General features: G+C 47.3%; 1 protein-coding gene across 2 annotated transcripts in view; it reads left to right on the forward strand.

Annotated features, from left to right (window-relative positions):
* The first annotated feature begins 1,548 nt into the window (after positions 1–1,548).
* FMN2 (formin 2) overlaps positions 1,549–16,533 on the forward strand; it is a 2,161,480-nt gene continuing 2,146,495 nt past the window's right edge. The window contains exon 1 of one of the 2 annotated variants that reach the window (XM_075339745.1): positions 1,549–2,944. In XM_075339745.1, coding sequence (XP_075195860.1) covers positions 1,726–2,944 — 1,219 coding nt within the window. In that variant the 5' untranslated portion in view covers positions 1,549–1,725. The remainder of the gene's footprint in view (positions 2,945–16,533) is intronic. The other variant, XM_075339746.1, reaches the window with a different exon arrangement.

Genomic DNA, 16,533 nt, shown 5'->3' on the forward strand with positions numbered 1-16,533 from the left:
AACAACTTTTTTCTATTGCCGAAGGTTCGAGGGGTAGAGGCGGAGCTGTGGTGGAGTCTGAAGGGGGCCCGGAAATTTTGTCAGTATCCGGCCCGGAAAATCCTGGTGGCAGCCCCGGCTGGAGGGGCCCGGGGCGGCTGCCCGTAGTGTGTGTGTTTTCACTTTCATGCATCATACCCCCGGGGCCGTCACCAAGCAGCTGATTACCGCCGCCGGGAGGCGGCACTGTTTGTATAGTTGCAGACTGGCCAACGCAGAGATTCAGAGGCGCCCACACTGCACACTGTGCAAGGCCTGTGCTGAAGAGGAGGGAGTGGCCAGGCAGCAGTTTCTTCTTGTGAGAGATGCCAGGAGGAGAACAGCCAATCAGGAGAGGGGGAAGACGCGGGAAAATGAAATGATGAAAATAAAAGAGTGCAGGAGTGAAGAAGGAGTAGAAACCACAAAAAAAGAGAGAAAAGGAAACAGAGAGCAGAAAAACAGTGAGAAGCGGAGAACAGAAGGAATAGAAAGAAAAAGCAGAGGACAGGAGGAGCAGCCAGGAAGACTCACAGGAAGTGCAGCAGAGAGGCCTGAGCCACTATCATCATCTCTCACAGCACAGGAGCAGGTGAGTATTATAATGTACAAATGTCTGCCTGTAACACTACAGAAAACTGCCCTGTGCTGTGCCATCACTCTGTGTGTGTGTGTGTGTTGCCCCTGTACCAATACTGTGTGTGCGTTGCCCCTGTGCTGTGCCATCACTGTGTGTTTGTGTTCCTCTTTGCTGTGCCATCAGTGTGTGTGTGTGTGTGTGTGTGTGTGTGTGTGTGTATTATCCCTGTACTTTGCAGAGTTTTAATATAGATCCTAAGGCTATAAGGAGTCATAATCCTTACCATTAAATGGGGGAGACAGATGTGAAAATGTATATTGTGTGTAGTGAGGGGCATGAAGAAGGACATCCCAACTTTAGGCCAAGTTCACATATTGCAGATTTTTTAGGGATTTGCGGTGTGATCCCACTGGTCTTGGTGCAGTGGCCTTTGCTCAGTAACAGGACGGTGGTTATATTCAGACTCTATGTGGTGATATTTGGTTATGGTGTGGCGGCATTATTTTGCAATGTAATAATACATTGCAAACCTTTATATGGTGGGTGTTGTTCAGTAACACTATGTAGTTATATGTGTTATTTCTGACTATAAGCCACCCCCAATAATGCATGCCGGCCCCCAATAATATGTATCATGATTATTATGATAATATGTTTTTGTTTGTTTGTTTTTTTATCAGTGGGGGTCCCCATTCAGACTTTTGCTATGGGGCCCCATGATTTCTATGTACGCCCCTGCCATTGGAGATTATGTAACACAAGACTGGGCGGTTTGGTGATATATAGGTACACTGTGAAAATAATCATCTATAGAATATTACTATGCTGTGTGTGGAACAATACTGACTGGTGTAGAATAATCATGTTAAATTCATCCACTGATGACATCACGATTGTTTACTACTCCAGGGAGCAGTTTCATCAGGAGCAGCTTTGGGTGGGAGTTGTCAGCAATGTGCAGCCGTGCACTGAGCATGTCTCTGCAGAGCAGCTCATTCAGCACAAAGGCAGCAGTCAGCGGAATATACTGCAGACAAAGCATCTCTTGCTCTTTGTTCTTTTATTTCCAGCATTCTTCCTACAAGCAGGGAATGTTTCATTCGTTAGAAATTACCAGTGTTTGAGAGATGGGGAATCAGGATGGTAAGCTTAAGAGATCTCATGGTGATGTGCGAGATAGAGCTGAATCTAGGCCTGAAGATGGAGAGACTGTCAAGAGGGGAGGCAGAAAAAGCCATGGGAAATGCAATGAACCGCACAGCAAGAAAAAAAGCAAATCTGAATCTAGATCGTCTATGTTTTCCAATTTAAGAATCAGAAAGACTCTATCCAGACCGAAGGATGGCACATGGCGATCCAGTGATGATGGCTTGGATGGGCAGCCTGCACATACAGAGGAACTGGACAGCACCCAATCAGTTATTACAAAAACTCCAGATTTAAGCATATCAGCAGATGAAGGAGGCCTCTCTGATACTGATGCTGATCACTTTCATGTCAACAAATTCCTGGCAGCAGCTGCCGGCAATGGGATCCAGGAAGGACAAAAGACGAGTTCAGGGTCTGACACAGATATATACAGCTACCACTCAGCCACAGAACAAGATGACTTACTCTTTGATATCCAGATGGCAATCAAAATGCAGTTCTCTCAAGAGGAATCTCAGGAGACAGATCATCTGTCTACAATTCTTCATGCACCCCTGTCAAGTTCTCACACATTATTCTGGGATGCAGGTGATCAGCTGACATCTAATAAGGAAAAAATCTTTTCTCAAGTTCAGACATATGAGAAGGAAAATAGTATTGTGGGAGTAAAAGTCCAACAAAGGAAAGAAAATCACCAGATTTCTGAGATAATAACAACTGACGGCAATGGCTCTTCTTCCCAATTTGAAAATGGGGAATTTGCTTTGTCTATCCTGTGCACTAAGGATTCATATGCCACTGTGGATGTACAAATAAGTAACTCATGTATAAAAGAAGAGAAATTTGATTTACCCATTAACACAAATGACAACATAATAATGACACCACCACCAGGTGTTGAGGATAGTGTCTCTACCACCAGGAATAACAGTGACAGTGTTCAGTCACAAAATGCTAAGAGAGAACAAACTTCTTGGAATAGTTCTTCCAGAGAACAATTGTCTCCAAATGGTGATGGATGGCTTAAGAAGTACAGGGGTAGTGGTCTGAAAAAGAAAACAAGCCAATCTGCAGATTGGACAAATGAATTGGTTAAAGCCTGGAATAAAAGCAGAAAAGGAAACTTTCCAAATGGTGCTCTAAGAAAGTCTTCAAGTGTTCCAGCATGTTCCTCAAGCCTACTTAATGTACTTCAAGGTAAGAGTTTCATACTATGTTTATATATATATATATATATATATCTGTATATATAATTATATCTATCTAGTAAACATATACATAGAATTGTTGGCGTAACTAGAGTCCGATTGGCCCCGATGCAAAGTGGTTGGTCAGATGTATGGGCCCTTGTAGCGTTTAAGATCCTATAATGACATATGAGTTGCCCCCTTCGCCCATTATGTTGTAATGTCCTGCATCCTAGGGTCATCCTGGTATAAAAGTGGCCCATTATGTAATATTTGTTCCTCACCTTGGGCCCATCGTGATATTTCTGTTTCTCATTCTGGGCCAATTCTTGTATATATGTTCCCCATCCTGGTATATATGTCCCCCATACTGGTATATATGTGGCCATCCAGGTATATATGTTCCCCATCTTGGTACCATCCTGCCATTTATGTCCCCCATCCTCGTATATGTGCAGCCCATCTTGGTATATATGTTCCCCATATCTGGCCCATCCTGGTATATCTGTCCCCCATTCTGATATTCTTATATACATGTTACCCATCCTGATTCCATTCTGGTATATATGTCCCCCATCCTGGTGTATATGTTTATCATCCTCAGCCGATCCTGGTATATATGTTAGTCATCCAAGGGCCATCCTGGTATATATGTCCCCCATCCTGGTATATATGTGGCTCATCCTGGTTTATATGTTCTCCATCCTTTTCTATATTTTCCCCATCCTGATATAACCTCCCAGGCTTATCCTCATATATATGTTCCCCAATCCTACTATATATGTTCCCCATCCTGGAATATACGTGGCTCATCCAAGCATATTCCCCATTATGGGTCCAACCTGGTATATATGTTCCTCATCCTAGGCCCTTCCTGGTATTTACAAGTGCATCTCAATAAATTACAATAGTATCAAAAAGTTAATTTATTTCAGTAATTCAATACAAAATGGGAAACACATATATTATATAGAGTCATTACAAACAGACTGATCTATTTCAAATGTTTATTTCTGTTACTGTTGATGATTATGGCCTACAGCCAATGAAAACCCAAAAGTCATTATCTCAGGAAATTAGAATAATTACCACAAAACGCCTGCAAAGGTTTCCTGAGCATTTCAAATGGTCCCTTAGTCTGATTCAGTAGGTTACACAATCATGGGGAAGACTGCTGACTTGACAGATGTTCAGAAGGCAGCCATTGCCACACTCCACAAGAAGGGTAAGCCACAAAAAGTCATTGCTAAAGAAGCTGGATGTTCACAGAGTGCTGTATCCAAGCATATTAATGTAAAGTTGAGTGGAAGGAAAAAGTGTGGTAGAAAAAGGTGCACAAGCAAATGGGATAACCGCAGCCTTGATAGGATTGTTAAGAAAAGGCCATTCACAAATTTGGGGGAGATTCATAAGGAGTGGACTGCTGCTGGAGTCAGTGCTTCAAAAGCCACCACACACAAGTATCGAGGACATGGGCTACAACTGTCACATTCCTTGTGTCAAGCCACTCATGACCGATAGACATCAGTAGCGTCTTACCTGGGCCAAGGAGAAAAAGAACTGGACTGTTGCTCAGTGATCCAAGGTATTGTCTTCAGATGAATTACTGAAATAAATTAACTTTTTGATGATAATCTAATTTATTGAGATGCACTTGTATGTTACTCATCCAGTGCCATCCTGGTATATACAGTATGTTACCATCCTTGTACCTTGTTGTACTCCACAATACTAATAGTATCCTGAAATAGGGCTTGGACAGCCCTTTCATATGTAACTGTTATTGGTATACGTTTCCCTGTTGTGTTTGTGTAATCCCTGGAAGATTATAGTCACATGCCTTCTAGTTAATGCAATGAATATTCACCCCTTCCCCGCCCACCCCTCTGAGCTAGTGTCAGTGATTGAAATGTGTGTTAGTGAAAATATTACTTCACTGATCACGCTTTATAAACTTGTATAAGTATGCAAGCATGCACTCAGGGCTCTGAAATGCAGTGTTATCAAACAGTAACTAGTAAAAAAAAAAAGCAGTTAGGCTAAGTTCACACAGGGCATCTTTTGCTGCGTTTTTGGTACGTTTTTGAGGTCACAAAGATGCACCTAAATGCATGAATTTCCTTCTCCCAGCAAAGTCTATGAGATTTTGATTTTGCTGTCCGCACTGGTCACCTTTTGTTGGCTGCATCTTGGCTGCGTTTTTAAAGATGCAGCATGTCAATTATTACTACGTTTTTCCAATTGTCTCTCCAGTAAAGGAGACAAACTCTAGCACAGCGCCACCTATTGGAAGTAGCGATCCTAAAAGTCACAAGTGGATTTTCAACAATCCTTTGCAATATGACTCAGGATATATAAGCCAGATCAGAATCCCAATTTGCAGACACGGTGTTTCGGGGTGCTTGCCCCTCATCAGTGCAAAGTATGGGGGTGTCTGATCTGGCTCATGAGAAAGCTATGTGGGGACCACGGGGGAACACTATTCTCCTTAAGGAGACTTTGCAAGCCAGTCTGGCTGCCAGGTAAGGAGACTTATAGCTGCCACGCCCCTCTAAGAAATATTCAAATTGTCTCTCCAGTAAAGGAGACAAACTCTAGCACAGCGCCACCTATTGGAAGTAGCGATCCTAAAAGTCACAAGTGGATTTTCAACAATCCATTGCAATATGACTCAGGATATATAAGCCAGATCAGAATCCCAATTTGCAGACACAGTGTTTCGGGGTGCTTGCCCCTCGTCAGTGCAAAGTATGGGGGTGTCTGATCTGGCTCATGAGAGAGCTATGAGGGGACCACGGGGGAACACTATTCTCCTTATATAAGTCCCCTTACCTGGCAGCCAGACTGGCTTGCAAAGTCTCCTTAAGGAGAATAGTGTTCCCCCGTGGTCCCCACATAGCTTTCTCATGAGCCAGATCAGACACACCCAAACTTTGCACTGACGAGGGGCAAGCACCCCAAAACACCGTGTCTGCAAATTGGGATTCTGATCTGGCTTATATATCCTGAGTCATATTGCAAAGGATTGTTGAAAATCCACTTGTGACTTTTAGGATCGCTACTTCCAATAGGTGGCGCTGTGCTAGAGTTTGTCTCCTTTACTGGAGAGACAATTTGAATATTTCTTAGAGGGGCGTGGCAGCTATAAGTCCCCTTACCTGGCAGCCAGACTGGCTTGCAAAGTCTCCTTAAGGAGAATAGTGTTCCCCCGTGGTCCCCACATAGCTTTCTCATGAGCCAGATCAGACACCCCCATACTTTGCACTGACGAGGGGCAAGCACCCCGAAACACCGTGTCTGCAAATTGGGATTCTGATCTGGCTTATATATCCTGAGTCATATTGCAAAGGATTGTTGAAAATCCACTTGTGACTTTTAGGATCGCTACTTCCAATAGGTGGCGCTGTGCTAGAGTTTGTCTCCTTTACTGGAGAGACAATTTAAATATTTCTTAGAGGGGCGTGGCAGCTATAAGTCCCCTTACCTGGCAGCCAGACTGGCTTGCAAAGTCTCCTTAAGGAGAATAGTGTTCCTACGTTTTTCCAGCATTTTTGAGCCCTTCCAGTCAATAGATTTGGCTTAAAAATGCATTGGGCAAAACGCAGTAAAAACGCGGTAAACACGCAGTGCGTTATGTTACGCATTTGCCGTGGTGTGTTTTTGGTGCTTTTTTGATGCACTCAAGGTGTACTGACAAACAGATGCTGTGTTAGGAAAATTGTGTTCTGTATATATAGTCATATATATAAGGCAAATTAAAAAGAGAATGTTCACATGTCGTGTTTTTGCACTTTCTCATTGTTTTCAATGGTGAAAAAACCATACTCTGGAAAATGTAATTTTAATATTTTACTAATTTATCAGACCTGGTCAGACACATCCTGTGTTATTTCTGAAGGATGGATTATAAAACTCACAAAGCCTATGTGGACAATGCAAGAACTCCCTAAAATTAGAAGGAAGAGGCACTCTGATACACTCTGTATATAAAGGAGGGCCTCATATACATTCCGTTAAAATTGTTAGGAGTGGGACTTCTGGAGTAGTAAAGTCTATCAAATGAATGGTAGGGCTGCCAAAAATTTGAAGGCAAGACTCCAATACACTCTGAAAGACACGCAGAATAATTTCTTTTACAGGTTCAAAAGGTTCTGACTCCTACACTGGTAAAGATTATGCATTCAGTGAAAGGCCTAGTTTTAATTCCAAAGACAGATTGCAATACATGCAGCAAGAGATGTAGAAGAGGTACTGTGACAACATTTTGAGGCAACTTTTTTAAAAGATTCTGTCTTCTAATCTGGTAAAGACTATGCACTCAGGCGAGGTCTAGCTTAACTTCCAAGGAGGGATTGAAATACAAAGAGCAAGAGATGTAAAGGATGGAAAAAGATTCTGACTCCTTCCCTAGTAAAGAGCCCTCAGTTTAGGGGCTGCCAAAAATTACAAGCAGAGACTCCAATATACCCTGGAGGACATCTAGAGGAGGGCCTCTGAAAAATTTTTTTGTCCATTATTCATGAGTGGGACTCCTGGAGCAGTAAAGCCTATGCACTGTGTGCAAGGGCTGTCAAAGATTAGGAGCTTGGATTCCAATAAACCCTGTAAGAGATGTAAGGGAGGGTTTGTGAAAACATTTTTGTCCCATTTAGAAGGAGTGGGACTCCTAGACTGGTAAAGTCAATGCACTATGTGCAAGAGCTGCCAAAAATAAGAAGGGGGTACTCCAATACACCATCCCTGTGCCGTGTAGCAACGGGCCCCCCCATCCTTGTGCCGTGTAGCAACGGGCCCCTCATCCTTGTGCAGTGTAGCAATAGGCCCCCCAGCCTTGTGCAGTGTAGCAATTGGCCCCCCAGCCTTGTGCAGTGAGGCAATGGACCCCCCAGCCTTGTGCAGTGTAGCAATGGGCCCCCCAGCCTTGTGCAGTGTAGCAGTGGGCCCCCCTTCTTGTCCCCTATTTTGCTGTTGTTTACACACACAGAAAAAAATTATTCTCACCTGTCCTCCGTTCCTGCTGTGTCCTTACCTTACCAGTCCGCAGGCTCATAGACCCCTCCATGATCTCGTCCGGTGCACGGAGCCACCGCCGCAGGATGCCATCATGACTTTACTGCAGTTAAATGCTTTGCGGTGCCGTAAAGCATTTAACTGCAGTAAAGCCATGAAGTCACCTGCAGCGACGGCTCCGTGCAGCGGACGGATCACTGAGGGGTCTATGAGCCTGCAGACTGGAGCACTGTGGGAATGAGGAGAAGAGGTGAGAATGATTTTTTTTTTTTCCTTCAGCTCCTCCTGAGTGCTTACCTGGAGCCCTGCGCGTCCTCTTCCCTGCGGCCCCGGCGGCAGTGTGATAACGGATGAGCAGCTCCTCCACCTCCTGTCACCGGCTGCACTGTTCAAATGTACGCGTGTCTGAAGGATGCACGTACATTTGAATAGCGCGTGGTCTCCAGGCCTGTACACCGGATATGTACAGGCCTGGGACTTCCGCAGTGCAGGACCTATGGTGAGTCACATGACTGTCTGTGATGTCACCACAGGTCCTTCTACAACTGCACAAACTACAGAGATAGTACAGAACCTGTGCTATCGCTGCAGTTTGTGATTGAAAGGCTGGGGGGCCCTCAGAGCATGGGGACCCTGCCCAGTCTGCCCGCACATAACACCGGCCCCAAGAAACCGGCGGCCCTGCGGCGCTGTACACAGCATCGCACTAATTAAGTCACAGGGGCCCACTGAGGGCCCGGGGCCTACCAGGGTATTCCCCGCTACCCCGGTGGGCCAGACCAACCCTGATCATAACTACTGTACCCCACAGTTTCTACTAGGGCTGCGCTCTTCTTCTCTATGTAATAGATGCAAAAACAATGCTGCAAAATTACTGCACATGAGTGGTCCTGCCCATAATTGGATCAATTTTGGAGAGGGTTATTAGTTAATGTACAATACTTTTTACAAGTCGGTTTCAGCTATACTTATCTGTAGCTAGACATGATTATGTATAGACTGGAGTGTCTGGGGCCCACCAGGGCAATTGACTGTAGGGGCCCACTCTACAGCTGTAAGCAAATACCTATTAGCCGTTATCTTCGACCCTGTTATAGTGGAACAAAGACTGTAAAACACAGGCGGCTCCTGCACATCTGCTGTGCGCACACCATTACTAAGATGTACAATTACAGTAGTTTGCATTAAAGGTGTTCTTTGGAGAAAACAAGATATCACCGATCCGCAGGTTCCAGATTTTAGGTAGGTGATAACTTATTGATTGGTGGAACCAGACCAGTGGAAACTGCACTGATCGGAAGAATGTGGAACTTTTATCCCTGACAGGGAACTTTTATCCCCATTATAAAATGCAGCGGCAGGTCAGATGTGTCACTGCAGCTTTATTCATCCTTTTTGGGGCGGTTATAAAAAGTCAAGAACAGCACACAACAGCCACTGAGGAAATGAATGGATCACTTGTCAAGTCAGACATGAGCTCCAGTGTATTGGGGATTAAAGTTGAACATTTTGGCAATCAGTGTGGGTGCAAATGTGGTGCCCCTGACCTGGTCAGGCACCACTGAGTACTGCACCCATGCTGTGACAGTACTTCCAGGTAATCCTAAAGGCCAGAATGAGGTGTGTATGCAGACACATAACAACCAGGTCTCCCACACCTTTAGAGGGGACCCTTGGGTAGTCTCCAGAGGGGGGCTAGATTTCAAATCTTTTCAAGAGGTGGAATGGAGGGGCTGAGAGCTAAAGCGCAGAGGTTGTCAGGAAGAGAGGAGAGCCAGTCTGGTAGTGGAGCGCGACGGTCGCAAGACAGACTCGCGCGCTGCCACTAGTCAGACTCTGTGCGGTGTAGTGACAGTTGGCGGGGGAGAACGGTGACCGAGTAGTCAGAGAAAGAGGTGCTCCTAGTGACTAGGCACGTACGGGGTACAGGTCCCTAGAGCAGACTCCAGTGTAACTATCTGCTAAACCTGCCGGTGAGGGCAACTACAAGTACCTCACCAACCTGACAGAGTCCGAGCCTCAGCAGCAACGCAGGGACCCATAAGGAGACAGAGCCAGAAGCCATGTCACCTGGTTCACGCTGCCGACAAACGGGCCAGAAAGGGGAGAAAAGGCAGTAGCGACTCCCTGGATAGACCACCATGGTACTTCAGGTCAGGGGGTTATCCGAACACAGAAGTGCTAGGAAGGCGAGCTAACCTGTTACCCTCAGACTGGCCTGAAGGAGCTCCTGGTCCTACCTGGTTCATCACAGCACTGCCCGGGTCAGCTCACAGCAACAACAAAGTGAGTAAAAACCAGTTAACAGACTTTTGGACTCTGCCTGAGTTATTCTGGGACCCGCGATTCTACTCACCTGAGCACCTGGGGCCTGCCTCACTCACGGGAGGCTACACCACCTGACTGCAGATCCCATCAGTCCCAGGCGCTCATAAAATCTGCAGTGGTGGTCATCCACATCCCTGACCGCAAGCCGTAAGGGGCGTCACGACGCATACAAAATCTGACATACCTGTTTGCCATATTAAAAGAAGATCCTGTGGCATCCCTGAAGAGGATCAGCATCCCTGGGGTGCCACATATTCTCTTTTGGAGGCCCCAATGAGATATCTGTCCCGCTGAGGACCGGATGATGTCACTGCGAAGAGAGGCCCACCCCAGGGCCATGTCAGCAACACAAGCCCGCAGAGAGCAACGATGGGTGAGAGCCCATGCCCCCTTGTGAAGCCCATCCCAGAGAGTGAGCAGTTGGAGACCCGGGTCCTGCAAGAAAAGCAGTCTCTGCGGCAGGCCAGGTTCCAGGCTCGAGGTCCCCTCCACCTGGGAGTAGTGGAGGAGTTCAATCGCCGCTCGGGGTGGGGTTTCATTGTAGAAGCAGGCGTAAAAGAGGGGATTTTTGTGTCCCGGCGGGACGTGCAATCCCATTTGCAGCACGGTCACCCTGGCTGTGACCTATACATGGGGGACGTGGTGGAGTTTGCACGACATAAAGGGGAAAGAGGCTGGTTAACTTTGGATGTGGTGCCATGTCCAAAGGGGACCTCAGTGAGCCTAGGTTCCACCCCACCAATTCAACCAGGTCCCCATTGTCACCACTGCCAGAGGACGCCCATGACATGACCTCCAAGGGTCAGTGCACTAAAGTAACAAGCACTGACCTTGGAAGGCGAAAGTCGATTTAGAAAGTCAATATAGTCTATCTAGTCAGTATAGAAAAAAAAGTTTAGCTTAAAATGTTTTTATGCAAGTTAAAAAGTAACGTTTAAAGTAAAATGTGCCTACACGGACTTTTGCGTGAACTCTTCAAATATTCTTAGCACCAGGTTATGTGCACTTTATATGGACCATAGGTTATGAACTGGCTATAACCACAAACTCTCACATTGTACATAGTTACCTCAGTGGTACCAACACCAGAGTCTGCCTGTGAGGGGCATGGCTCTGCACCACCAAGGGGCACACCTGTTTATGGGGCCTGCTCTCCAACACAAAGACGAAGCAGGTACGCCTGTTTATGGGGCCTACCCTACGCCACCAGGACAAAAAGAATTGTCGCCGGAATGGTCTGCAGCGGACCAGGCTAAGACCAGGTCACCAAAAGGACTGGTGATCATTCCATATTCGGGTCTTGGGTTAAAGACTCGTGGGTGGTGGGTGGTGGTGGTATGGTACCTGGTATGTTTATATGTAAATATCTCCCCTGTGTGGGAAAACTTGTATTTTGTTTTCTTATCTTTGCAGCCCAAGGACATGCTGTCGATAACCAATGGGGAATGTGGCGCCCCTGACCCGGTCAGACACCACTGAGTACTGCACCCATGCTGGGACAGTACTTCTAGGTAATTCTAAAGGCCAGAATGAGGTGTGTATGCACAGACACATAGCAACCAGGTCTCCCACACCTTTAGAGGGGACCCTTGGGTAGTCTCCAGAGGGGGGCTAGCTTTCAAGTCTTTTCAAGAGGTGGAGCGGAGGGGCTGTAAGCTAAAGTGCAGAGGTTGTCAGGAAGAGAGGAGAGCCAGTCTGGTAGTGGAACGCGACGATCGCGAGGCGGACTCGCGCGCTGCCACTAGTCAGACCCTGTGCGGTGTAGTGACAGTTGGCGAGGGAGAACGGTCACCGAGTAGTCAGAGAAAGAGGTGCTCCTGGTGTCTAGGCACGTACGGGTTACAGGTCCCTAGAGCAGACTCCAGTGTAACTATCTGCTAAACCGGTGAGGGGAACTACAAATACCTCACCAACCTGACAGAGTCCGAGCCTCAGCAGCAACGCAGGGACCCATAAGGAGACAGAGCCAGGTCTCCATTACTGCTGCCTTCCTGCATCACGAACTAACATACTTCTACAACCACCAACATCTTCCCCTGGGGCACCACTCTACTTGCGGAGAGTGATAACATCCAGGCTGCCCTATACGATCAGCCCCAGTGGTGAGATATTGTGCAGTGGTGGCTTCTACACATTGCCGCATACCGCAAGTGGCGTCACGGACATTAAAAACTATCCCCTGTAAATATAACCCCTTTTATAAGCGGCTCCTGGGGTCACGAAAGCGGGCACTGGCCACCACTGACATAGACTCTGAGAACCGGACGCCCGGGTCCGATCAGCTCCCCTGCAGGCCTTGGGGTGCGGCAGCTTGCTTTAGCATCACAAACAAGATACGAGCTAGACTCAGCAAAGAAAGGATCGCCTGAGACCCGATCCTGCTGGGTGACGTGTGCCTTTAAAAAAAAAGATAAACTGTGTTTGTGACTGAACTTTGCCGCCATTTTGTGTGAAAAAGTTAACTGCGTCACTGTGGTGGAAGAAAGGTGCGAAGACAAGCGTAAAAGCGCATGAAGCGAAACTCCGCCCACACACCTGTGAAGCTCCACTCACAACTCTGCCAAGACTGGACGTAGTGCAGCAGCCTGACCCGGAAGCTCCCGAAGTGCTTCAGCCCCACGAGAAAGGTTGGTGAACATTAACCAAGGGGGCGGCAAGATGGAGGCACAGGGAGATGGAGGTGCTGCAAGCCCCAATCCGGCCATGGACGCAGCAGTGCCTGGAGCGGTAGTGCCGATCATGCCGATTACCTTGCCGTATGTTCCGGGAACGGCCTGGTTGCCTCAGTATGATGGTAACCCAGATGCTCTAAATGGGTTTAAGAAAAGAATCTGGGCAGGTGAGCTCATCATCATCCCAGAGTCTCTTGTAAAGTACATGTGGGATAGTTGTTACCTGCGAACCGGTGTCCAACAATGCAAAGGTGGGAATTCTGTCCAACGTGATGGACAGAACAGGTTGTCCTCCCACGTACCTCTCATGCCAATCAGATGGGCCTGGTCGTCCTACTCCTGGGGATTGGCTCTTGGCCCCAGGGGTTGCGAGTTTAAAGGGTACGCTTTAGAAATATGGCCCTACTTGCCGCAATGATGACAAATGGGTTGTCCCGATAAGGCGTAGCGATCAGTGGGTGTTCCTCGAAGCAGGCGAATCCTCCTTGAGCGCATCCAGGGGACGTCCTCAGGGCAGTCGGCCAGCTGGATCCTCTTCGATGACTTGGGCTCCGGGTTAAGCTGCATGGCTTTACGGATCATGGCCACATCCTTGCTTAGCTGTTGAACTTGTGAACGTATGTCATCAGCATCACCGGGTGTTACAATTTCTCCACTAACCTCGAGGACGGTTGGAGCAGGAGGCTTAACCATCAGATGTAAGGTATTTGCTTGCCATTGCTGTGGGGCAGGGTCCGTGGTTGCAGGAGGTTGCAGCGTTTTATGGCCCGGTCTTTTAGGACAACAAAGTCTGCATAAGGGTGTTCCAGGGCCCCCAAGCGCAGCTGCTTACGGTCTTCATATGACTGTGGTACCTGCAGGAACTTTTCAACCATCATCTTGTTCCCCTCTGCTGCACTGATAGGGTCCACATGTTTTAAGGTCCGCAGTACAGCTTGCAGTCTCAGGGCATAGTCTCTGACACTGTCCTGCTGCCTCTGTCAGCAGTTGTAGAACCCCATCCGCTGCTCTGCCTCCATATGGGTTTCAAAATCAATCCTTAATTTTTCAAAGATGGTGTTCACTGATTACAGGTCTGCGTCTGACCAGGACTCTGGTTCCAGCTGAGTGGCACTAGTTAACTGTCCCAGCACTTTGCAAGCTCTTTGCTTGCTTGTCATTGCATACATATCCAGCACAGTACAGACTCGGGCCTCACCATTTATGTTGTTAATGGACAACCAGTACAGCAAGTTGGGTTTAAGGAGGTAACCATAAAAGTGGGGAGGGTCGAGTTAAAAGGCCAGGGATTGATTGTAGTCGAAACTGATGCTAATGAGAAAAATCCGCAGATGATTTTGGGTACAAATGTTATTGAAAACTGTTTGGGGGAAGTATTGTTTTTACTCCAACAGACTGCCAAAACTATCAGTGTTGGACAGCAGAGGGTCCTGCAAAAAGAGATAAGAGCCCTCCTGTAGAGACAACAGGTTAACCTATCTGGTGGGTAAATTGGTAGTGTACGGGTGATGGATTCAAACCCTATTGTGTTACCCCCAAAAAGTGAAATGATGATATGGTGTCAGGCATCAATAGGTCCTAGAGGGCAAGATTACCAGGCAGTGTAAAGGCCCCTTTACACTAAACAACTTACCAGCGATCCCAACAACGATACAACCTGATAGGGATCGCTGGTAAGTTGCTAGGAGGTTGTTGGTGAGAGGTCACACAGTCAGACGCTCCAGCGATCCCACCAGCAACCTGACCTGGCAGGGATCGCTGGAGCATCGCTACACGGGTTGCTGGTGAGCTGTCACCAGCAACCAGTGACCAGCCCCCAGCCAGCAGCGACGCACTGAAGCGATGCTGCGCTTGGTAACTAAGGTAAATATCGGGTAACCAACCCGATATTTACCTTGGTTACCAGCGCACGCAGCTACACGTGCAGAGAGCAGGGAGCAGCGCACACTGCTTAGCGCTGGCTCCCCGCTCTCCTAGCTACAGTACACATCAGGTTAATTACCCGATGTGTGCTGCAGCTACATGTGCACAGAGCAGGAGCCACGCACCCTGCTTAGCGCTGGCTCCCTGCTCTCCTAGTTACAGCACACAGTGGGTTAATTACCCGATGTGTGCTGTAGCTACACGTGCAGAGAGCAGGGAGCAGCACACACTGCTTAGCGCTGGCTCCCTGCTCTCCTAGTTACAGCACACATGGGGTTAATTACCCGATGTGTGCTGTAGCTACACATGCAGAGAGCAGGAGCCGGCACTGACAGTGAGAGTGGCGGAGGCTGGTAACGAAGGTAAATATCGGGTAACCAAGGACAGGGCTTCTTGGTTACCTGATGTTTACCGTGGTTACCAGTGTCCGCAGAAGCCGGCTCCTGCTGCCTGCACATTTAAGTCCCCTTTACACACTGAGACTTTCTAGCGATCATGCTGCACAGCGGGAAACAAAGGACCAAAGAATGGTCCTGAACGATTTGTAGCGATCAGCAACTTCACAGCAGGGGCCAGGTCGCTGATGTGTTTCACACACTGCAATGTCGCTGGGGAGGTCGCTATTACGTCACAAAACCAGTGACGTTACAGCGATGTCGTTTGCGATGTTGCAGTGTGTAAAGCCACCTTTAGAGCCCGTGTACTCAGTAGACCGGTCCACAATCCTGACAGCTCGGGGGGTAGTTAATGTACATAAGGGACGAGTACCTGTAAGAGTGTTAAATTGTGGGGAAGAAGAAGCCAGATTGCCCAGGTACGCTGCCATTGCCAAATTGTTCACGGTCACTGAAAACTCCATCCAGGTAGCAGAACCCCTGGTCCCACTAGAGCAGGTAGACGATTATAGCTCCAAAAGACAATTAGAGGTCTGGTGTCAAGAATTATATGTTGGCACCGACTCCACACCTTCGTACCAGAAGCAAGGAGTTTACCGGGTAGTACAGATGTATGAATCTGTCTTCAGCAAGTATCCGTTAGATTTTGGAAGGAAAAAAGGGGTATGTCACCAGATGCTCACAGGTAACCATCCTCCTTGCAGCATTAGCAAGAAGGCATTAACCTCCTCTACCCAAATGAATGGGCCCTACGGGACACTGTGACCAGGCATAGAAGTTATCTTAGGTTACACAATTTGACAATTGGGGTGTAAATTTGCCTCCAGCTATCTCTGGTTCTTAGCCCCTCATGAACCCCAACAATTAGTGGGGGGAAACGTGTTGGGTGAACGATGGGTGAACGATAAGTGCATTTACACAACACCAGGCACAATACTTCTATGTGTCATAAAAGAATGGGAGAACTCTGACATCTGATAACTCCAATGTAGCCCAGGAGGACTACCAACTAACAGTTGGATACCTATTAACATCATTGGGGATGGTTCATCTTACACCCCAATGCACCCTCTTATTTCTAAATACATCTAGTAGCGTTGGTTACTAATACTATCTTGAACATCTACTGGTATCAGGAAAATATTATTAATATGATGGTCATATAATAATAATACTGCATCTCTTCAATTTACTTTGTAATTAAGAAGAGGGGGTGCTGTTGGCACCGACCCCTGGATATCAGCTTTAGTCCCAAGTTGGGCTACAGTATT

Source organism: Anomaloglossus baeobatrachus, chromosome 3 (assembly GCF_048569485.1).
Source record: "Anomaloglossus baeobatrachus isolate aAnoBae1 chromosome 3, aAnoBae1.hap1, whole genome shotgun sequence".
NCBI classification, from domain to species: Eukaryota; Metazoa; Chordata; class Amphibia; order Anura; family Aromobatidae; genus Anomaloglossus; species Anomaloglossus baeobatrachus.